At 61.6% G+C, this 20,624-nt stretch overlaps 2 protein-coding genes across 4 annotated transcripts; one reads left to right on the top strand and one right to left on the bottom strand.

The window, feature by feature from the left end:
- Positions 1-758: 758 nt before the first annotated feature.
- GIT1 (GIT ArfGAP 1) lies at positions 759-16,068 on the top strand. 2 transcript variants are annotated; one of them, XM_045984799.1, is made up of 21 exons: positions 759-1,066; positions 6,656-6,789; positions 7,218-7,330; positions 7,447-7,552; positions 8,073-8,290; positions 8,376-8,470; positions 8,806-8,848; positions 10,561-10,587; positions 10,757-10,805; positions 11,263-11,335; positions 11,915-12,012; positions 12,400-12,511; positions 12,644-12,777; positions 12,941-13,093; positions 13,218-13,448; positions 13,538-13,591; positions 13,769-13,855; positions 13,975-14,048; positions 14,150-14,332; positions 14,451-14,514; positions 14,670-16,068. In XM_045984799.1, exons 1-21 carry the CDS (start codon positions 1,015-1,017, stop codon positions 14,880-14,882), a joined length of 2,313 nt encoding a protein of 770 aa, XP_045840755.1. In that variant the 5' UTR covers positions 759-1,014; the 3' UTR covers positions 14,883-16,068. The 2 variants fall into 2 exon arrangements, with proteins under 2 accessions (XP_045840755.1, XP_045840754.1); XM_045984798.1 differs by lacking the exon at positions 10,561-10,587 and having other exon boundaries at positions 876-1,066.
- Positions 16,069-16,459: 391 nt separating this feature from the next.
- Positions 16,460-20,597, bottom strand: TP53I13 (tumor protein p53 inducible protein 13). Of its 2 annotated transcripts, XM_045984801.1 has the most exons (7): positions 20,383-20,597; positions 20,118-20,186; positions 19,835-19,876; positions 17,809-17,937; positions 17,492-17,683; positions 16,853-17,408; positions 16,460-16,771 (listed from the first exon to the last, which is right to left on the bottom strand). In XM_045984801.1, the coding sequence occupies exons 1-7, from the start codon at positions 20,452-20,454 to the stop codon at positions 16,659-16,661; spliced, it is 1,173 nt and encodes a 390-aa protein (XP_045840757.1). In that variant the 5' UTR covers positions 20,455-20,597; the 3' UTR covers positions 16,460-16,658. The 2 variants fall into 2 exon arrangements, with proteins under 2 accessions (XP_045840757.1, XP_045840758.1); XM_045984802.1 differs by lacking the exon at positions 20,118-20,186.
- Between the last annotated feature and the right edge of the window lie 27 nt (positions 20,598-20,624).

Raw genomic sequence — 20,624 nt, 5'->3', positions numbered from 1 at the left:
GGCCACCGTAAGAAAAGATCCCTGTATGTTGTGTGCACACGCCTTGGACACACAAAGCTGCGGTGGCCCAGAAACACCGTGGAGGCATACAAGGCGAATGCAGAGTGGTTATTACGGCACACAGGCACAATGGTCACTCCTCGGGAGGTCTTTAAAAACTACCCAGATTCTTTTCCCTCGGGATGGAAGCATGGATGAGATATAGATGTATTTTTAGCTGGGAGGCAGGGGAACACCTGGGCGTCCATATTGTTGGCGTTGTGCGTAATCAGCAAGGGCGTGACCACACGCACACCTGGACACTTAGATGTGGATACACGGGGAACCAGGTCGTACACCTCACCTCGGCCAGACATAGGCGGGTACCCCAAATCACAGCCCTTTGACGAGGAAGGGGGCCTGGGCCTCCAGCTCCCCAAGGGTCACTGTCCCGGGACCTGAGCCACCGGGCCGCCCTCCACCTAGAAAGCGAAGGGGATAGGGCTGTGAGGGTAACTCACACTGCCGCGAGGCCGGGGAGCGCGGGAGCCGAGCCTAGGGCCCCAGGCGACGCCGCCCTCTCGGGTCTGCCTAGGTGAGGCCGCTGCCCCTTTAAGCGCCCCCGCCCCCTCCCGCCCGCGCTGCCCGCTTCCTTTCTCCGGGAGGCGCGGCCCGCAGGGCCCGGCGGCGGGGCGGGTGTGCGATCCGCCCCTCCCCCGGTGGGCAGGGCCTGCGCGGCTTCCTGCAGGAGCGGCCCGGAGCCGCGCAGGGGGCGGAGAGAGCGAGCGGCGAGCGGCGGCGGGGCGGCGCGGGGCGGCGCGGGGCGGCGCGGGGCGGAGGGCGCCGGAGGGCGAGCGGGCAGGCGGGCACGGCGGGTTCCGGGCCAGCCCCGGGGGCGGACGGTTGGCCGGGCGAGCGGAGCCTAGCCGGGGCCTTGCCGGAGCCGGGCCGGGCAGCAGGGGCCGCCGCCGCCCGGGCCCGCCGCCCGCGCCCCCCACGCTGGCCCAGAGGGCTGCGGCCGCGTCGCCGCTGAGGATGTCCCGGAAGGGGCCGCGGGCGGAGGTGTGTGCGGACTGCAGCGCCCCGGGTAAGCGGGGCCGGGCCGGGGGCGGGACCGTGCGGCGAGGCCGCCGGGCGGGCGCCGGGGCCTGGCGGGAGCGCCGTGCGGGGCCGGAGGGCGGGGCGGGGCCGGGGGGCTGCGGCCTCCGGCCTGGGCCCCCGCCCGGGCCACTGCGGAGCCGTGTCCTTGGCGGGAGGGCCGGCTGGGGGGCCCCGGTTCCCTTGCGTCCGTGGACGAGCGAGGAAGGACATTCCCGGCGCCACCTCCCACCCCTCAGTCTGAGGGAGGCAGGCAGCTCGCTGCCCCCCCCCCCATTCTGTCTCTATATCCCGATGGAAGCGCCAGCCTGAGGTGGCAGGAGGGCTGTGGCGGAGGCCAGCAAGGTTTAGGAGGTGGGGGCGAGTGTGGTTTTGTGTCATCTCAGTGCCACCCCCGCGTCTTGCACCTGCTGCTCGCATGGTCTGCACGCCCGCCGAGGTGGCGGAGGTCAAGGGGCAAGAGAGCTGGGCAGATGGGCCAGGAGGGGCCTGGGTAGTGTTTCCTCGTGAGCAGAGAGGGGTAGATGCTCCGAGGACTCCCCTGCCCCTGGTTACCGAGGCCGGGGCTCCTTGCAGGGCCTGGTGTTGAGGGCCAGTACAGCCTGGGCATCTTCCTCCGGAGGCATCCCCAGGCTGCCTGGTGACTGTGAGCAACTAGACTCAGCTGTCCCCGTGCCCTGTGAAGGCCTGCTTGGGAAGGTGGGCTGAGCATTGTCCCAGCTTGGACACTGACCCCTCCTGCCCCTGTGGCCCCCTCTGGCTAGATTGGGCAGGAAGCAGTACCCCTGGGTTGTCTGGATTCCCAGGATGGGGCTGGCTTCCTGGCTGTATTTACTGTGGTGTTTCCCTTCTTCCCGGCATGGTCAGGTCCAGGCTGATGTGAAAGCCCCCTGACCTGCTGAGGAAGTGAGGAGCAGTGACCTGAGAGGCTGCTACCTGCTGTTGTGGGAGGACACTGCCAGTGATGGGGCTCAGCAGCTGGCCTGGGGAAGGAAGCTCTGGCTCTTGTCCATTCTCTTTTTTAAAAAGGAGCTATCTCCCTGGGAGACCTCTGGGCAGGCTCAGGGTGTCTGTGAACTCCAGAGGGACTAAGAGCACAATTAAGTGTGAGAGTGGGAAGTCCCATGGGCTCTAACTTCCAGCCACCCTTTGGACAGGCCCAAGACCCCAGCAGGTTGAGAACCACAGATACTCCGGTATTGTAGCATGGGGAATATTGGGTAACTGTGGGTGCCCGGCAGAGGCAGGGTACTCTAGTGGCTGTGACCCGGGGCTCCTCTCAGGGCATGTCACGGTCTGGAGGGCCGTGAAGAACCTACCGGGGCTGATGGATCCTTACCCTAATGAGCCGGAGACTATGATCCCCTTCCCCCAGCTGCAGGCAGGTCTGGGGGTGGGAGGGCTCAGATGCGAGCTTGCCCTCTCTGCCTGTCCCAGGCTGTTCCATACCTCTGGGGGGTGGGCATAGCTTAGGGGTGAGGGTGGAAGGTCCAGAAGGACTGGGAGGAAGGTGCTTAGCAGACACTCATCCTAGGCCCTCACTGTGACCCATGGCAAGACTTTCCTCGCTCTGGGTCTCAGTTTCCTCAATTGTGAGGCAAAGAAGTTGGAGTAGAATGGTTTTTGAAGACCATCCCATCTTCAAGTCTGTGCTTCTGATACTCAGCTAAAGGGACATAGGGCAGAATCAGCAAGGCGGCTGTCCTTTCTCCACCACGTTTGACTGTTTGAAGTCTCTGGATGCCGAAGAGGGTTCAGGGAGGAGTGGTGTGTTATCGCAGTCTTGGACTGCTTGATTCCGGTCTGCAGTCACTGTCACACAGAGGCGCGGGTGCGCCAGGTACAAGTTAGGGTCAGAGTTAGGGCCCCCTGATCCAGGACAGCTCCAGAAGAGGCAGGTGGTGGGGACTGTGACGTAGGCAGGGGACTGACAAAGTCTTGGCCCTCACCCTAACCCGGCGCCTCGCATGGTGTCTGGCACATGACATACCAGGCACTCCCTGAGTGTTTGGATGCTTGTCAGGACCCCAGCTGGCCACTTGGGGCTACCCCATTCCCCCACTGTCTGCTGTGAGGAGTGGCGCTCTCCGTGTGGGAACCGGAGCAGCCCAGGTACAGGGCTTGAGGGTAGTCAACAGTTGAGACCCCACTGGCCTCTGCCTCTTACCCGGTCATAGGCTTCTGTCGCTGTGAAAGGGCTTCCAACCCTAGGAGTGGGGCCGTGGCCTTTTTGTGGCTGGTTAATGTGGGGAGGCTGTAGGGGTGAAAGGCGAGGTCCATGCTGACCGCAGATGTCCTCCCTCCGTTCCCAGGCCCGGGCATGCAGGTGACAGGTGTATTTGTAAGGCAGCTGGATGTGCCATGACCGCTGTGGCTGCTGGTGCCCCCTCGCCAGGTGCCGCGTGTGTACCTGCCTGTCCTGGGAGTCCAAGGGGGGGGCAGGAGTCCAGGAACTCTGGAGAATGTGTTCTCCCTGCTTCCTTCCTCTCCACTCAGTCTGCCACATGGTCCCGGCCTAGCCCACAGACCTGTTCCTCATCCCAGGGTCTCCATCTCAACTCTCCCACCATGGCAGCCCAGGTCACAGGAGTGAAGACCTTGGGGTGCCTGTCCTATTGGCACTTGGTTGACAAGGATGCTACTGGCTAGGGACATTTGGAAACCCTCAGGCTTGTATGGATTGCGGGGTGGGAGTGAATGGGGGCTTTCTTCTGCTTTTATTGAGATTGAAGTTACGTATAGCCGAGTTCCTGAGCCTTACTCTTTAGCCCGCTAACCCGTGTAACTACCACTCCAGTCAAGAGGTAGAGCATTCCTGTTGCTCTCTGGGCTTTTCTTCTGCCCCCTCCCAGTCAACACTGCCCCCCAAGAGGTAACCGCCATCCTGAGCTTTATCCCCATGGATTACTCTTGCCTGCTTTCCAGATGGTGGGCTTCTCCCTCTTGTTTAGGGAGACTCTGCTCAGGAGACCTAGGCCTTTATAGCAGACCTGCTGCTGCCCCTAGAGGCCAGTCATGGCTTTGGGTGGCGACTTGAGTTCACCTGAGCAGAGGCCTTCGTGGTTAACATCATCCCAGGATCCCTCCTAGGACCCCTTGTACTGCTTGCTTGCCCACATATTCCAGACCCCCTGTCCTGAGGCAGAAGCCCTGGGGGAAGTTTGGCAGGATGCTGAGAAGGTTACCACTGTCTCCTAAACTGGATGTTCCCCGGGGGCGCCTGGCTAGCTCAGTCAGTAGAGCGTTTGACTCTTGATGTTCAAGCCCCAGCCCCATATCGGACTGTTGGGCGTGGAGCCTACTAAAAACAAAACACCTTATGTGCCTGTCCTTTCTACCCCAAGTTTGACCTAAGGGGCCTCTTGGGGGCAAGGGTCCCTTAACCTTAAACCACAGTGGTCATTTGACTTACAGAAACTCTTCTGGCCTGAGGAACTGGCCTAAGTGAGCCTTAGCGGCTCCAGCTTGAGTAGGCCCAAGGCCCCTTGGGCATTTAAGAAGTCGGTAGTAGGGTTAGGTGGGCTTTTTATCTGTGTAATGAAGAACTGAGCTGGCCCCAGTGTTCCCCCTGCCAGGACAGTGTCCCCAGCTCAACCTTCCTATTTCAGGTCACTGTGGAGGAGAGGTAGGACCCCTCCTCCAGGCTGGGTGAGTGCCAAACAGAGCCTGGGACCCAATTCCCCAGATCCGAATCTCTTGGTCACTGCCGGATTCAGAGGCTCACCAGGTCTGGCCTGGCTCTGGAGATCTGTGCAGTCCTCTTGGGCCTGGCTTCTCCGGTCAGACTGGGGGCCTGGGGTGGAGGCCTCAGGGCGGCCCATTTATGATCCTGGCCTGGGCGGCTCCCCACTTACAGGAAACCCCACCATTTCAACAAGAGGAATTTAGGCTGCGTCATTTCCAGCTTCCTGCTTGAGTTGCCGGAGGTGGCTGGCGGGCGGGCAGACCCCTCACCCAGTGGTGCTTGGGAGTGGGGGGAGGGAGTTTTCCATGTGCCTCACTGGGGTCCCTCCCTGTTTGGGTAAAGCCAACAGAGTGTCCTAGGGCTCCCCCTGTTGGCACAGGCAATGGGTCCCTGGGATCAGTTCCCAGAAAAGTATATGGCAGGCACCTTGTTGCCCTGTATTTTTGTGGGACACTTAAAGAAGCCCAGACCCAAAGAGCTGAACCCCCTCTTTCGCTTCTTGTTTCTTCCCTGTCCCCATGGAGGGGATACTTGCTGTAGGCAGAACTCGGGCTGCTCCCTGACTCAGTCTCCTTACGATTCTCTTGGGAACTTCTATGGAAATCCTTGAAGGGAAGGGTCTGAGAATTGCCTTCTGGTTGGAGAGTTTCTCATTACCCCAAGCCTGACCCTCCCCTGGGGGGCCCACGCCCACTTCTGGACTCCCTGAGCACTGCCAGGCATGCAGAGAGCCAGTCCCTCACTCCCCCCCCAAAAAAAACAGGGCTTCCTGAGATTGGGGCGGGGGGCCTGGGCAGAGCACAGTGTCCTGGGAGAGAGGCTCCCTGCCCCCGCTTTCTTGAGGCACACAATGGCTGCTTTCTCCCCCATGACCTTTCCACAGCCTGAGCTGTATACAGCTGTCTCCTCCCACTTTCCCAAGGGGCCCGGGATGGGTGGCATCTCCCCTGCCCTTGAAAAGGACCCTAGGAGCTCCCACCCTCTCCTGGCCCCTCCTTCTTATCTCCAAAGTTTGCTTCTCCCCATGGAGTGGAGAGTGGCTTCCAGGGCCCTTGCCCACTTGGGGCTTCCCCCTTAGGGGCAAGAGCAAAGGAGAGCACTGGGTGTGAACATGGCCCGGTGTCTGGCATCTCAGTGCCTAGGTCCACATCCCAGCAATTCCACTCATTAGCTGTGTGACCTTGAGCAAGCGCTCTAACCTCTCTGAGCTGCTATTTCTAATTGGGAAAGCAAGGATAGCATTTCCTGCCTTGCCTGCCGGTGGTGAGAGACGGTGTGCGTACAGGTCCAGCTTGTACGTGGTGGGTATCCAGCATTAGTTCCTTTACTCTCTCCGGCCCTATTTAAGAGGGGCTCCCGCTCAGCCCATCAGTGATGATGGCAGAAGGCTCAGCATGAAGAGGCCTCTTCTCAGCTAAGAAGAAGGTGGAGGCAGGAGCCCGTAGAACGGTGGGATGGGTCGGATCGGAGGGCCTGTGGGTCCCACAGAAGCCTGGGTGCAGGAGGGATGGGGCCCTGCCCAGACCTGGGAGGAATGCCTAGGGCTGTCTGGCAGGTCCCCCATGAGGGAGGTCTGGGCCAGCTGTCTTGTTCCCTGGGAAAGGCTGCAGGACAGGAAGCCATGCCCACTGAGTCGGCCCCGGGGACCCCCTCCCCCCAGACAGGCCCAGGCACAGCTGTCAGGTCACCTGCTGTGCACTTTTGGGGAAATCCCTCCTACACCTAGCTAGGCTTCCTCATCAGTAGGTAACCTGTGTGTACCGATGGTCCCCTGCTCCCTGGGCTTTGGGAAGCTGAGTAAGGGACTGCGTCAGCCTGGCATGGGCCCAGAGCAGGGGCACAGGAGACACTGGCCCTAATCTGGGCTTGGCTGACCCAGCTCCCACCCCACAGACCCCGGCTGGGCCTCCATCAGCAGGGGCGTGCTGGTGTGTGACGAGTGCTGCAGCGTGCACCGGAGCCTGGGCCGCCACATCTCCGTCGTCAAGCACCTGCGCCACAGCGCCTGGCCTCCCACACTGCTGCAGGTACGTGGCCGGCCAGCTGGTCCCCTGGCGCACGTGCCCCCGCGCACCCCACCCTGGATCCAGCAGCTCCCAGAGGGCAGAACCCAGGCTGTTCTGCTGGCCTGGCAGACACAGGTGCTAAGGCTGGGGTCTCCCAGGCCAGGGCCCTCTCCCTCGCCCTGCCACATTCTAGCTTGACCATGTAGTACCAAGCAGGTCACTTAACCTCTCTGAGCCATGGCACGCTTGCCGGGCGACCTGAAGTGCTACACGGGACCCACGTGCTCAGGCGGCCCGACTGGGTGGGGTGGCGGGGTGCTGGCAGCAGGCACACGGGAGGCCCCCTCGGTCCTGTCTCCGGCCATGCCGGCTGTGGCCAGCGCGTGGCGGTGTCCCCCACAGTAGCTGGCGCGCAGCGGGCACTCGCACTTGGCGTCTCTTCCCTGCAGATGGTGCACACGCTCGCCAGCAACGGGGCCAATTCCATCTGGGAGCATTCCCTGCTGGATCCCGCGCAAGTGCAGAGCGGCAGGCGCAAAGCCAACCCCCAGGACAAAGTCCAGTGAGTTGGGCTGGAGGGCTGGTGGCAGGGGCCGCGTGGCCTGGGACGTGGAACCAAGGGGTGGCCGGGTGACTAGCCTCTCCCGCTCTCCCCGCTGCACCCGTGTGCCCGCCCAGCCCCATCAAGTCAGAGTTCATCAGGGCCAAGTACCAGATGCTGGCGTTCGTGCACAAGCTTCCCTGCCGGGACGACGACGGGGTCACTGCCAAAGACCTCAGCAAGGTTGGAGGGGCCCTGGGGGATGGGCGGGCATCCTCTCTTGGCACCTGCGACACCCTGAGGGCCCGCTCCTTCGTCACCACTGAGCCTGCGGCCCCAGAGGCATTGGGGTCAGGCAAGAAGAGTGGGCGCAGCAGGGAGACGAGACTACATGGTCAGCTGGCATGCAGCCGAGCCCCTCAGCTCCTCCATGGACACCCCAGGGCTAAAACCCCACCAGCTGCCATCCAAAAGCTGGAGAACTTGGGGCTGTTTTTTAGCTGCTCTGAGCCTCAGTTTGCTTGTCTGTAAAATGGGAAACAAATCCCAGCATCTCCCTGAGGGACACCATCTGTGTCAGGCAGGGCTCACAGCACAGGCGGATGTGACTGACAGCCAGGCCGTCCTCTGTCCTTCCTCACAGCCCAACTCCAGCTGGGTCCCGGGGAACGGTGGGAGGCCCAGCAGCTGCCTCACGTGATGCGGCTGGAGGAGGGGAGGGGCCACACGCACACGTCTGCTGCACACTCTGCTCCTTTCGCAGCAATTGCACTCGAGTGTGCGGACGGGCAACTTGGAGACGTGTCTGCGCCTGCTGTCCCTGGGCGCCCAGGCCAACTTCTTCCATCCAGAGAAGGGCACCACACCTCTGCACGTGGCTGCCAAGGCGGGCCAGACCCTGCAGGCTGAGCTGCTTGTAGTATATGGGGCTGATCCTGGCTCCCCCGATGTCAATGGCCGCACACCCATCGACTACGCCAGGTGAGGGCCGGGTGGTGGGTGAGGCTGGGCTGGGTGGGCGTGGTGGACGGCCGCTGCAGGGCTGAGGCATGCCCCCTCCCCACAGGCAGGCGGGGCACCATGAGCTGGCGGAAAGGCTAGTCGAGTGCCAGTATGAGCTCACTGACCGGTTGGCCTTCTATCTCTGTGGACGCAAGCCGGGTGAGCGGAGCTCGGGCGGGTCTGGCTGGGCCAGGCAGGTGGGACCCAGACACACCCCAGCAGCAGGTGCCATGGTGACAAAGCCGGCTGGGGAACAGTGTTGCTAGGCAACTGGCTCCTGTGAAATTGATGCAGGCTCTGGGCTCTAGCACGCTGGGATGGGGAGTGGGGGTGGGCCTAACTTCAGTCTGCTCCCAGGGCGCTTGGGGGTGGCCTGCCCTCCTCCCTGTCCCCTGACACTTCTGGGTGCCACGCCCCAATCATGGCAATGAAGTGGGCTCCCAGCCGTGAAGGCCACCCCGCACCAGTGACTTGGCATTTTTATTTTTGTTCAGATCACAAGAATGGGCATTACATCATCCCACAGATGGCTGACAGGTGAGTGCCCACCTGATGCCCCTTCCCAGAGGCTGTTGGGTATCCTGTGGGTGTCTGGGCCGCAGAGCCTCCACCCCTTCTTCTCCCCAGGTCTTAGGGTCCCCCACCATCGGGGGGCTGGCAGTAGAAGCATTTCTGTCCAATCTTCATTCCCCAATGCTGGGCCCCAAGGCAGGTGACCAATGCGAGCTTGGCGCGTGACCAGCACAGCCTGAGCCCCACGGCTCTCCCGCACAGGCTTGAGTACCAGCAACACCCACCCTGGGAGTGGTGGATTGCTGCTTTCTGCTTCCAGTGGCACTCACCCCACTAGAGAATCTTTAGACAAGTAAAAAGATGTGGGCTCCAGGGATTTGACTCACTTTGGGACTACTGACCAGGTCTCTGTGGCGTGCTCAGAAATCGAGTGGGGCTGGGGGCAGGGCACCACTGAGGTGTTTCTGTCTGTGATCAGCAAAGCCTCTGGCGCCTAGGCTGTGGGGGGACACTCCCTTGGTTCACAAATGGTTGCTGGCGCCACCTGCTGGCCCCTCTGCGGGCCAAGTCTTGCCAAGCTTCGCCTGCAGGTCTGGATCTCAGAGAGAGGAGGCTCCCCACTCTCTCCAGTGGCCAGCGTGGGCAGACAGGGATGGTCAGGCCTAGGCACCCTGGATCCGTGAACCCAGACCTCTTCTGTTATGAGACGCCGAGACTCCCTCCTACTTCTCTGGTCTTATTCTGCGCCGTGTGTGTACCTGGATGCTTCTGGTGTGTGTGTTACGAACACATCTGGGTGTGTACTCAGGGAATGGTGACGGAACACCTTCCTGGTGCCGGTCGCTGTTCTTGGCCCTGAGACACAGGTGACTCAGACAAGATCTCTGCCCTTAAGGAGCTTACAGTCTAGAGAGTGAAACTGCCTATCGGACAGCTCTAGTTCAGTTGTGGGGGCAGCTAGAGAAGTAGAGGCAGAGATGGTATAAAGGAGCAAAGCCGTGCTGGGTACCGCGGGCAGTCAGGGCGGCCGGAGCACTGTGCGAGCAGCAGGGAATCCAGGAGCGGGACCGGAATAGAAACAGACGAGAGAACGGCCCATCCTGTGAGCCCCAGCAAGAGGAGACAGTGTGTGGTCAGCTCTGCCATGTGTTGGGTGTTTGACTTCAGACAGGCTACTGAACCTCTCTGAGTCTTCGTTACCCCCTGGAAAGGAGGTCAGCAGCGCCTACCTTTTGGGGGCTGAGAGGATTAAGTGAAATGATGCATGCTAAGCACGGAGCTTATTTTTTAAGTGAGCTTTTTGCTGGAGTGCAGCTGAAGTATGCCATACGTGGCTTTGGTCATGGAGTTGTTTGAAGTCCGGGGGTAGAGTGGTCTGATCCCCTGGCTGCTGGCTGGAAACAGGGATTGTGGGGGCAAGCTTGGAAGTGGGAAGATGGGTGAAGAAACTGATTTGAAAGCCCAGGGATGAGGGACTGATGGTGGAACCCGGGAAAAGCTGCCCTGGGGCTTGAGGGTGAGGGGATCTCCAGTGCCCCCTGCTACCAGGAGCAGACACTGGTGTGGGTGAGTGGGGCTCGGAGGGAGAGAGCAGGCGGGTGTAGGAGCAGGTTAGGGTGGGGGGAGACGAGTTCCGTGGTGTGCATGGTGTCCATGGGTGTGCGCCTGTCGCCCTGCTCCCGGGTAACTGCTGCCTCTGTCCTGTTCTTTCCTCTGCTGCCTCTCTCTGGACTTAGATCTCGGCAAAAGTGCATGTCTCAGAGGTATATGGTGTCTGCCGTGGGGGCAGGCTCTGGAGGTTGGGCTGGGGGCGGTGCTTGGTGTACAACATCTGGGATGTTGTCTTCCCGGGGTCCTTGCATGTTTGGAAGTCACTGGCAGGGGCCTGGCCACCTCTCATGTATGCCCATTCCCGTCTCCCTCTATCCACAGCCTAGACCTGTCCGAGTTGGCCAAAGCCGCCAAGAAGAAGCTGCAGGCGGTGAGTCCCCTTGGATAGACAAGCTCTAACACTAGGAGCTGTCCCCATCTCTGACCCTCCACCCCTGCCGTCACTCCCCCTCCTTCCTCTGACCTGGTATCCTTTACCAAGCCTTATGCCTGCCCCTCACTCTAGCCTTCCCGGCTCCCTTCCCCCTACCTCCCTGGCTTTTGTCTTTGACCCTGGCTCTGCCCTCTGCAGGCTCCAGGGCCCTGGCTCCACCTCTGACCTCCAAAAGCCCTGACTGATCTGATCTGGTCTCCCTCCTGTCCTCTCTCACTGTGGAGCGTGACAGAGAGATCCCTGCCCCAGTTTCCAGTTCTGAGACTACAGGGGTTGGGCAGCACACGGGACACAAGCCATTCCCCACATCTTAGGACCTCCTGCTTGAGCTGGCCTTGTCAGTACTTGGGACCAACTGATCTGACAAAGCCTCCGTCCTCTTCTTTGCCTCTAGCTCAGCAACCGGCTTTTTGAGGAACTTGCCATGGACGTGTACGACGAGGTGGATAGAAGAGAAAATGACGCCGGTGAGCCAAGAGGGCATCAGAGGTCATGCATGGGTAAACGAGATAAGGGTACCTGCCTACCTGCTGGGGAAGGGCTAGGCCCTGTTGTGGTTCTCTGGTCCTTTCCCGGGGACTGAGGGGGGCTGCTTGGGGTTGGTTCGCTCAGCAGCTCCACAGAGCTGCCCCTGCTGGCTGTGAGCAGCCTCCCCGGCCCGGTGGCCTGTTCCTCCACCCCCACCTCTGGACTGGGGCTCATCTCGGCTCTGGCTGCCTCCCACTTTGGCTCACTCCCCAGTCCCACTCCGCCCCCCTACACCACTCCTTCTGGGCCACAGCCAGATTCCAGCCCAAATTCTGGGCTGGGCCTGGCAAGAAGGAGTCGCCTTGTTCTACTCGTCATCGGCCTTGCCCGCCTCGCCCAGCCTTGCCCTGACCGGGCCCTGCTTCCATTGTCTGAAGACCACCCCTGTTTTGCACACCAGCACTTGGTGGGCCCGGGGAGGGGTGAGGAAGGCTGTACTCAGCACTTCCTCACCTCTGCCCCGTGGGCCTGGCCGCGTGGACACTCTGGCTGACGTGCTCCCTGCCCCTCCCCCCCAGTGTGGCTGGCCACCCAGAACCACAGCACCCTGGTGACAGAGCGCAGTGCCGTGCCCTTCCTGCCTGTGAACCCTGAATACTCGGCCACACGGAATCAGGTGAGGGGGCCGGGTGGGGGGCCTGGGCCGTCTCCTCCCCTCCGGGGGTTGCCAACTCTGTGGGCCCTGCCCTTGCTCTATGGCCGCTGCCTGGGCCTGCTCTCCTCTCCCGGCCTAGGCCTCCCTCGGGGCTCTGCCGGCACTGGGCTTTGGAAATGGGAATGAGGCTGGGTTTTTGAGCCATTTGCTGAGCAGCTTCCGGGGCGCGGGGGGAGGATCCCAGCCTCAGGAGCTCCCTAAAGCACTCAGAATCAGCGTCATCCCTGACCCCCTGCTCCGGCCCTGGGCCAGGTAAAAGGGGACTCCCTTGCAGCTTGGTTCCACCTGCCCTAGGACCTCACCTAGAAGGGGGCCCGTCTTGCCAGCTGGGTTCTTTCTGGCTTGTAGGGGCGGCAGAAGTTGGCCCGCTTTAATGCCCGAGAGTTTGCCACCCTGATCATAGACATTCTCAGCGAGGCCAAGCGAAGACAGCAGGGCAAGAGCCTGAGCAGCCCCACAGGTGGGAAGGGCATGGATAGGGCGGCGGGCAGTGGGCACTTTTCTAGGATATTCTCTTTCATGGCTCCCTTTTGGGGTGGCATGGTGGAAGGGTTGTGTGGCTGGATCCTGAGTGATGGGACTGTGTCCTCAGACAACCTCGAGCTCTCTGCAAGGAGCCAGAGTGACCTCGACGACCAGCACGACTACGACAGTGTGGCCTCGGACGAGGACACGGACCAGGAACCCCTGCGCAGCGCTGGTGCCACTAGGAACAACCGTGCCCGGGTCTGAGCACTGCCCCACCCCAGGCCTCCACCAAGGCCCAGCTCTGTCCCCTTAGAGCCTGGGGCTTCCGGGACAAGTGGGCTGGTTACAGCCTTGAGAAGAGCCTTCTGTGGGCATTTACGCCCTGCCCTGAGGGCTGATGAGTCTCTGTCTCACTCTGCAGAGCATGGACTCCTCAGACCTCTCCGACGGGGCGGTGACCCTGCAGGAGTATCTGGAGCTGAAGAAGGCTTTGGCCACCTCCGAGGCGAAGGTGCAACAGCTCATGAAGGTCAACAGCAGCCTGAGCGATGAGCTCCGGAGGCTGCAGAGGGAGGTAGGGGCGGCAGCGCTGGTGGGAGGGGGGGGCTCCCAGGGTCCTGCTTGGAGGACCCCCTGCCCCCGGAGGTGGGGGTGCTGCCCGGAGTCCCCGGAGGTTCTGACACCCTGTGCACTCTCAGATCCACAAGCTGCAGGCAGAGAACTTGCAGATCCGGCAGCCGCCGGGGCCGGTGCCCGCAGCCCCGCTGCCCAGCGAGCGGGCAGAACACACATCGATGGGGCCTGGCGGGAGTGCCCACCGCAGGGACCGCCAGGCCTTCTCCATGTATGAACCAGGCTCCGCCCTGAAGCCCTTTGGGGGCCCACCTGGGGACGAGCTCACCACCCGGCTCCAGCCTTTCCACAGCACTGTGAGTTGCCCGTGGGTGTCAAGGACTGGGGGAGTCAGGGCGGGAGCTGCCGTGGGGCCCTCCGTGATGCCTCTTGTGCCATCTCCCAGGAGCTGGAGGACGACGCCATCTATTCGGTACACGTCCCTGCTGGCCTTTACCGGGTAAGCAGGGCCTGGGGCACGCGGGTCCATGTCTGCAGATGGGTTTCTGAGCCCCAGCAGGTGTGGCCTTCGCGTTGACGATGGCTGGGCACGGGGAGGACTCGCGTTGCCGGGAAGCTGGAAGGCCCGGGTGGGGGGCAGGGAGGAAAAACTGACTCCAGCCCTCCTGGGTTTCAGATCCGGAAGGGGGTGTCGGCCTCCGCTGTGCCCTTCACTCCCTCCTCCCCGCTCCTGTCCTGCTCCCAGGAAGGAAGCCGTCACACGGTAACGTGCCCATCCCCGGTGCAAGGGACAGGCTGAGTGAAGTGTGCGCGTGGAAAGCGATGGGCTGTGTGGGTCTGTGAATGTGTACGTCATCTACTGCCCCTTCCCCGATCCTCCAGAGCAAGCTTTCCCGCCACGGCAGCGGTGCCGACAGCGACTATGAGAACACGCAAAGTGGGGAGCCACTGCTTGGGTGAGGCACCCCGGGAAGAAGGCTGAGTGGGCCCTGGCGTGTCTGTGACGGTGCAGGCAGGCAGCCTTACCACTGGCATGTCTTTCTCACCCTGGCCTCAGAATGGAAGGGAAGAGGTTTCTTGAGCTGGGCAAGGAAGATGACTTCCACCCAGAGTTGGAAAGCCTGGATGGAGACCTTGACCCTGGGCTTCCCAGCACAGAGGATGTCATCCTAAAGACGGAACAGGTCACCAAGAACATTCAGGAATTGTTACGGGCTGCCCAAGAATTCAAGCACGACAGGTATGGGGGTGGGACGCGAGGCTCCTAGGGGCCCCTGGGTGTTGCGGAGGGGAGGGGGGTCCCCCGGTGTTCCACTGTCCCTGCGAACCCTAATTTTTACCCTCCCCTCCCCCCAAAGCTTTGTGCCCTGCTCAGAGAAGATCCATTTGGCTGTGACTGAGATGGCCTCTCTCTTTCCAAAGGTACAGGGGCTGGAAAGAGGCGCAGGATTGGAGGGTCTCCGGGTGGGACAGGTGCAGGGAATGGGAGCCCTACCTGGGTGCAGAGGAGGACACCCTGGGCCGCGTTCATGGCTCATGGTTTGAAGTCCAAGGCCCAGCTCCCTCCTCCCCTCCAGAGGCCAGCCCTGGAGCCTGTGCGCAGCTCGCTGCGGCTGCTCAATGCCAGCGCCTACCGGCTGCAGAGTGAATGCCGGAAGACCGTGCCCCCGGAGCCCGGTGCCCCCGTGGACTTCCAGCTGCTGACTCAGCAGGTGATCCAGTGCGCCTACGACATTGCCAAGGCTGCCAAGCAGCTGGTCACCATCACCACCCGAGAAAAGAAGCAGTGACCACTCTCCCGGCACCCTCCCCTGCACCCTGGGACCTCACTGGCCATGGGAGCTGGGCCACTCCAGACACTAACCCCCACCCCGACAGAGCCGCTGGCGCAAGTGCCCTTAGTGCTGCCACTCTCCCCTGGCAGCCAGGCGCCCTGGTGCCCGCCCCCCTCAAGTCCCCAAGGATGGGGAGGTGGGGTGGCAGGAGCTTCTGTCCCCCACATTCCATGCACCTCCCCCTGTACATAGCATTCCCCTCGTCCCGCTCCCCCAGCGTGCAGGGGCCTGTAAGGCATCACTCCCAGCCCCTAGCCCTTGGGGCACCCTCAGCCAAGGGTCGGGTGGGGACACTCCAAGTGGGGCCATTCCCCCTCCAGGCACCCCACCCCATGAGCCAGTTCAGCCCTATCGGGGGCTGAGCGGGGGCATCCTCTCCTTTGTACATAATCTTTGGATGTCCCCGCCCTGTAGCCACCAGCCCCCCTGCTGCTCTCCTTTAATGCCAAACGGCCCCTGTCCAGAGCACAGGCCCTGGCCTGTGTTCCCAGGGTCCCTAGCAGCAAACACTGGAAACTTTTTTTTCTTTCTTCTCTTCCACTCCTTAATTTTAACATTGTGGTAACTGAGTGTCCCTGCGTGCCTGTGTGTGTGTGCGGGGCGGCAGTGCCGTTCCAGAGGCCTGACCCATCTGGAGTTCTGTGAAGGGTGAGGGGACCAGAGCAGCAGGGCCCGTGTCAGGGGTCAGCCCCCCTTCCCCATTCTTGGGGCCAGGGACTGCTGGTAACCAGCTGGGGTCCAACCCGTTGCCTCCCCCTCATCTGTCTCCCTGATTCATACCCCTTTCTCTATGAACTGAACAGAAACCACTTCCCTGCATCTCGCCTCTACCTCCCTTGTGGAGGGGGATGTGCTGGCTGGGGCAGAGAACTGAGCATCTGAGCCTGGGGCTGGCTCCCCGGGGTCCCTGACTCAGCTGAGAGCCCCCTTCCCATAACCTCTGAGAGGCCAGCACCTACCCTGCGGTATCTGGAATCTGGGCTGCGGCCTGGGAAGGCTGGAGAGGCAGATGGCAGTGCCTACCAGCTCTCTTCCCTGTCCTGCCTCTGTCCCAGGGGCCAGGCTCTACCTGTGTGGTGGTGGGTGGGCTGTCAAGACGTGTGTCATGTACATTTGTATCAAAAATAAATAAGTGACCATGTGCTGTTGCTAACGCTAGAGAATGGTGGGGGTGGGGGACTGAGGAGGTGGCAGACGTGAGGCAGAAAGACCAACCTGGTGAGAGCATGAAGCAAATGAAGATTCCAGCTGCTCCAGCCCTGAAACTCAGAATGACAGCCTTTGTGTTCTAGAAAAGGAGCTGGGAAATAGGTTTCCCTAACTATGGCCACCTCCCCCCCCCCCCCCCCCCCCCACCATGGCAGCAGGTCGGGCTCTATCAGGCTCCTAAAACTTTGGCTAAGGCCAGGTATGGGGAAGGGGCCCCTAACTTGCTGTTGTAAACGCCCACTTCAAACAAAACCTGAATGGCCTCAGCTGGCGTCCTGGGTTGGAAGTGTCTGTGTGGCAGACGCACAAGTTCAACCCCAGACTCTACCAAAATAATTTAATTAGAAACACTGGCAAGGGAGGCGGAAAGGGCCCACCACAGGGACGAGTCCCTTCGCAGTGCTGAGGTGGGTCTGCTCCGTCTGGCCACCAGGGGGCGACCCTGCACAGGGTCCACGTGGCAGAGGTCGCGGCCTCCAGGGCGACAAAGCAAACCTGCCACGGTGGCAGAGCCAGGGCAGGTCAGTCGGAGCTGTCCCCATCTGGGCCGCTGTCCGGCGTGGGTGGGAGCAGGGGTCTCCGGCGGGAGCGCTTGACCCGTCGCGGGGGCATGAGCAGCCTCCGCTTGAGCACAGCTACGGGCAGGGCGGGGACAGGTCAGAGCCCCGCTGCGGGGCCAGGGCGGACCTGGGCAAGCAAGGAGGGCGAGTGCTCACCGGCCACCGTGTCCTGACTGTCGGCCGTGGGCTCCCAGTAGATGCTCTCCCCGCGTCGGAAGTTTCGGTGCAACCGAGTGCAGAGCGTGGCCAGAGTGAGCAGCACCAACAGGAAGGTCAGGGCCATGGCAGCCCAAGCGGCCTCCTCCGTGCGCGGGGTGGGGCCACGGGCCACCCGCGGAGGCGCCGCTGCCCGAGGGGCTGGGGAAGCCTCCCCTGGACACGTGCAGCTCCCTGAGCTGCTCTGCCCTTTGGGCACTGGAGCCTCTGGCCCGGAGCTGGCATTGCCTCCAAGCCCCTCAGGCAGCTTCGGGGGAGTGGGCACAGATGGCGCCTCACCCCCCGCAGCCCGGGCTGCCAACATTGGCTGCCGGGGCCCCTGGCTCTGCGGGGAAGCAGAGGAGAACCTCGGGCCTGAGGGGGTGGGCTGGAGACCAAGGGCAGCCCGCAGCCCCCGCCTCTTGGCACCACCAGGAGACAGGTGCCTGGGCCCTCTAGTTGCCTCCTCTGCACCAGGGGGCCGCCAGCTCCACAGAGTAAAGGCCAAAGCTGGAGCCTGGGGACAGAGATAGCAGTCACCCTTTTCCCTGCCCAAGTAACCCACGGACCCCACCACCAACCAAGCCCAGCACCCCTCACCTGCACACACCCTCTCCAGCACAGCCTCCCTCTACCTGGCCTTGGCACCAAGGACCCAGAAAGCCCATCGGAGCAGAGCCATGCCTTCTTCCTCTGCCTCCGCCGCCGCCACCTCTTCAGCAAGTGGGCAGCCCGGGCCGGCTGTATCCATGCCATCTCCAGCACCACGCCCCAGGCTGCCAACACCAGGGGCTAGGAAAGCAGAGCTTGGATGAAGGTGGGGGGCAAGCAGGAGGAAGTCTTTGCATTTTCCTTCCCCTGCGCATGGGGCTACCGCCTCTGCCGGAGCCAGACAACCACTTTTTATAACCACTTACCCGCTCCTGAGTAAGGCTAGCGTCAGCGGCCAGTGAGGGCTGAGCCACACAAAGGTGGGCCAGGAGGGCAAGCTGGAGCTTCAGCCAAGGGTGTGCGCAGGGGTGGTAGAGGAAGTGGACGTCCTCGGCCTAAAGAAAAAAGCATGGAGACACCACGCCAGGCCCAGGGCACTCTGAGAATCCCAGGGTCTCCCATCCTGGGGGCCAGCTTAAAGGGATCCTGGGGGTGGCCAGATGACCCACCTGCAGGGTTCAGGAAAGGACAAAGAGCCCTGGGTGCTAGCAAGCATTCGCTCTCGCCTCTGAGTGTTCCTCTCACCCGTCCTCCCCATCAGGTGCCACCCCTCGAAGCTCACAGCTTCCCTGACAGCGAGCATGGTTAATGCTGTCAGGCCCCACCGTTCAGCTGTTATTCCCCTTGCACCTGCAACAATGGTTCCACAGGTCCCCGGTCCTGACTAGAAGCATCCCCCACATGGAGACCAGGTCTTCTATTTATTGATTCTATCTATACAACACCCCCCCCCCCAAACATCCAAATACAGGGCACTCAGGCAACAGGTGCACGATCCCACAACAGAAACACTTCAACTATTAATTATTCTTTGATTGGCCTGACGCCCAGCACTGTGCCAGATGTTATAGGAGATGCCAAAAGACAACTCCTGGACTCTGCGGGGAACATAAAGGAAACTCAGGGCAACGGAACCAATGCAAATGAAAGCAAACTAATAAAACTCGAAGTGAGTAGTGGCTCAGTTATAAGAGCTAAGTTGTAAGCATTACGTGAATTTGGAGAAGGTGATGAATAAGGGCTGGCGTGATCGGGCATGTTCTCGAGAAAGCTGACTCTCGCACTGGGCTTTGGAGTGGATGGGATGGATGGCAGGAGGGCTGGGCGCTACCCACTTCAGCTTCAGGTGAGGAGAGGCTGTTGTGGGAATGAGGCTGGAACATGTGAGCAAACCAACACAAATGGAGGAGGAACCAAAGATCTGGGGGTGTCAGATGAGGCTTATTTAGGCAGGGCCTGAAAAGCTGGGGGTGGCAGGTGGGGAGAGGCATCAGAAAAAAAAGTCATTGAAGTTTCTGAACAGTGGAATGATTTAACGAAAAGGTTAACGAAAGGGTGTTTGAGGGAAGGAATCAGGTAGGTGGCATGAGGTTTCTTGGCCTGGAGCTCTTACAAGGTTCAAAAAAGAGATGTGGGGCACCTGAGTGACTCAGTCATTAAGTGTCTGCCTTTGGCTCAGGTCATGATCCCAGGATTCTGGGATCAAGCCCCATTATCAGGCTCCTTGCTTGGTGGAAGGCCTGCTTCTCTCCCACTCCCCCTCCTTGTGTTCCCTCTCGCTGTTTGTCAAATAAATCTTAAAAAAAAAAAGTTTCGAAAGGAAAAACCAAAGGGTCAGGGAAGCTATCGGACCACTGTCAATGAAAACAGAGGTGGCCAAGCAAGGTGAACCCAGGTTTTGGTGCCTGGTAACCCGGGGCACACACTACCTCATACAGCTTTCTACTGCCCCCAGGTACCATCACACACAATTCATTTAGGCCTCGGGAGTAGGGACATTACTCATATCCCTTCTTAAGAAAACTAGGTCCCAGAGGCACCTGATCTCAAGGTCCTGGGATCAAGCCCCCCTGAGGGGGGGGTGTCTCTGCTCAGTGGGGGGTCTGCTTCTCCCTCTCTGCCTACTTGTGAGCTCTGTCAAAATCTTAAGAAAGAAAGAAAAGGGGCCCAGAGAAGTCAGGAGAGTTCCCACAGTCACACAGAAGAGTGGGGACATGGGTCGTTTCTTTTTGGTCAGAGTTCCCCTTGCAGCCTCCTGCCGAGGGGCAGACAGCTAGCTGGCTACTCGACAGCATTCCTGACACAGCACTGACAGGGCAGAGGCCCACGGTTCCCTGTCCAGGGATGAGAACGCGGTCCCGGTGGGGAATGGAGCTGGAAAGCAGAAAACGCGGAGCAAGGTTGCAGGGAGCTCACAGTCTCCCACCAAGGAGGGCTCCCGCCCGTACGTACCTGCCATCGGCTCCTCCGCGCGGAAGTCACTCTCGGTGACACCTGTGCACGGGGGGGAAGAGGACTTAGAGCAGCTGGGGGTCTCCGTGCGGGGGAGGGGAAGGGACAGCAGGCCCCATACCGCCGGCGGGGAGGCAGACATTGGCCAACTGACGGCCAGAGGAACCGGCAGAGGAACCGGCAGAGGTCCTCAGAGGATGGCTGTGGAGGGCGCAGCCGGGCCAGAGCCGGGCCGGGTTGCTCCTCCACACCTCTCTCTCCCACCCCCACACCAGGCTCCTACCTGTGGCGGCAGAGGCCACAGGCCCTCGGGACAACGGGCTCCCACTTCCTCCTCCGGCTCGGCCACCACCTGTGGGTCCAAGGCCCAGAAGAGGTGGGGGCACTGGGCTTGGCGTGGGCCCTGCCCTCCCCTCCCAGGCCCAGCCCGCCAGGGGTGGAGGGGGTTACTCCTAGTCCCCTCCACGCGCCCCTCCTTCCAGGACGAACTTTCGGCAAAGCGCTTTGAGATCCCAGGCCGAAGCCTGCTCGGGAGCGCGTCGCCTTACCTCACTAGGACCTAGGAGCCCCGCAAGGGCTGCCAGGAGAAGCAGCTGGGGGGAAGGCGGAGGAGGCGCCATCCCGGCCCGCCCGGGGAGCTGGCGGCCGCCGGGCAGGCCAGGGAGCGCGCGCCCCTGCGTCGCCCCCTGTACCGCCCCTAGGCCCACGTAGAACCCGGGCGCGCGGGCGCGCGCTCGTCGTCCCGCCCCCACCCCCACCTTCAGACCGCGCGCCCCGCCTCTCCCCGCCC

Source organism: Meles meles, chromosome 18, assembly GCF_922984935.1.
Source record: "Meles meles chromosome 18, mMelMel3.1 paternal haplotype, whole genome shotgun sequence".
Classification (NCBI taxonomy): domain Eukaryota; kingdom Metazoa; phylum Chordata; class Mammalia; order Carnivora; family Mustelidae; genus Meles; species Meles meles.
Note: the sequence above shows the minus strand (reverse complement) of the source record. Positions and strands in the feature narration are given on the sequence as shown.

Excerpts from the sequence above, each read along its gene's own strand:
- TP53I13 (XM_045984801.1), bottom strand. The coding sequence starts at position 20,454 with ATGGCGCCTCCTCCGCCTTCCCCCCAGCTGCTTCTCCTGGCAGCCCTT. Across the intron at positions 19,877-20,117 it reads TGTGGCCTCTGCCGCCACAG|GTGTCACCGAGAGTGACTTC; the intron begins GTAGGAGCCTGG and ends CCCCGTGCACAG. Across the intron at positions 16,772-16,852 it reads CAGTCAGGACACGGTGGCCG|CTGTGCTCAAGCGGAGGCTG; the intron begins GTGAGCACTCGC and ends CCCTGCCCGTAG.
- GIT1 (XM_045984799.1), top strand. The coding sequence starts at position 1,015 with ATGTCCCGGAAGGGGCCGCGGGCGGAGGTGTGTGCGGACTGCAGCGCC. Across the intron at positions 8,471-8,805 it reads TCTCTGTGGACGCAAGCCGG|ATCACAAGAATGGGCATTAC; the intron begins GTGAGCGGAGCT and ends ATTTTTGTTCAG. Across the intron at positions 12,512-12,643 it reads GAGCCTGAGCAGCCCCACAG|ACAACCTCGAGCTCTCTGCA; the intron begins GTGGGAAGGGCA and ends CTGTGTCCTCAG.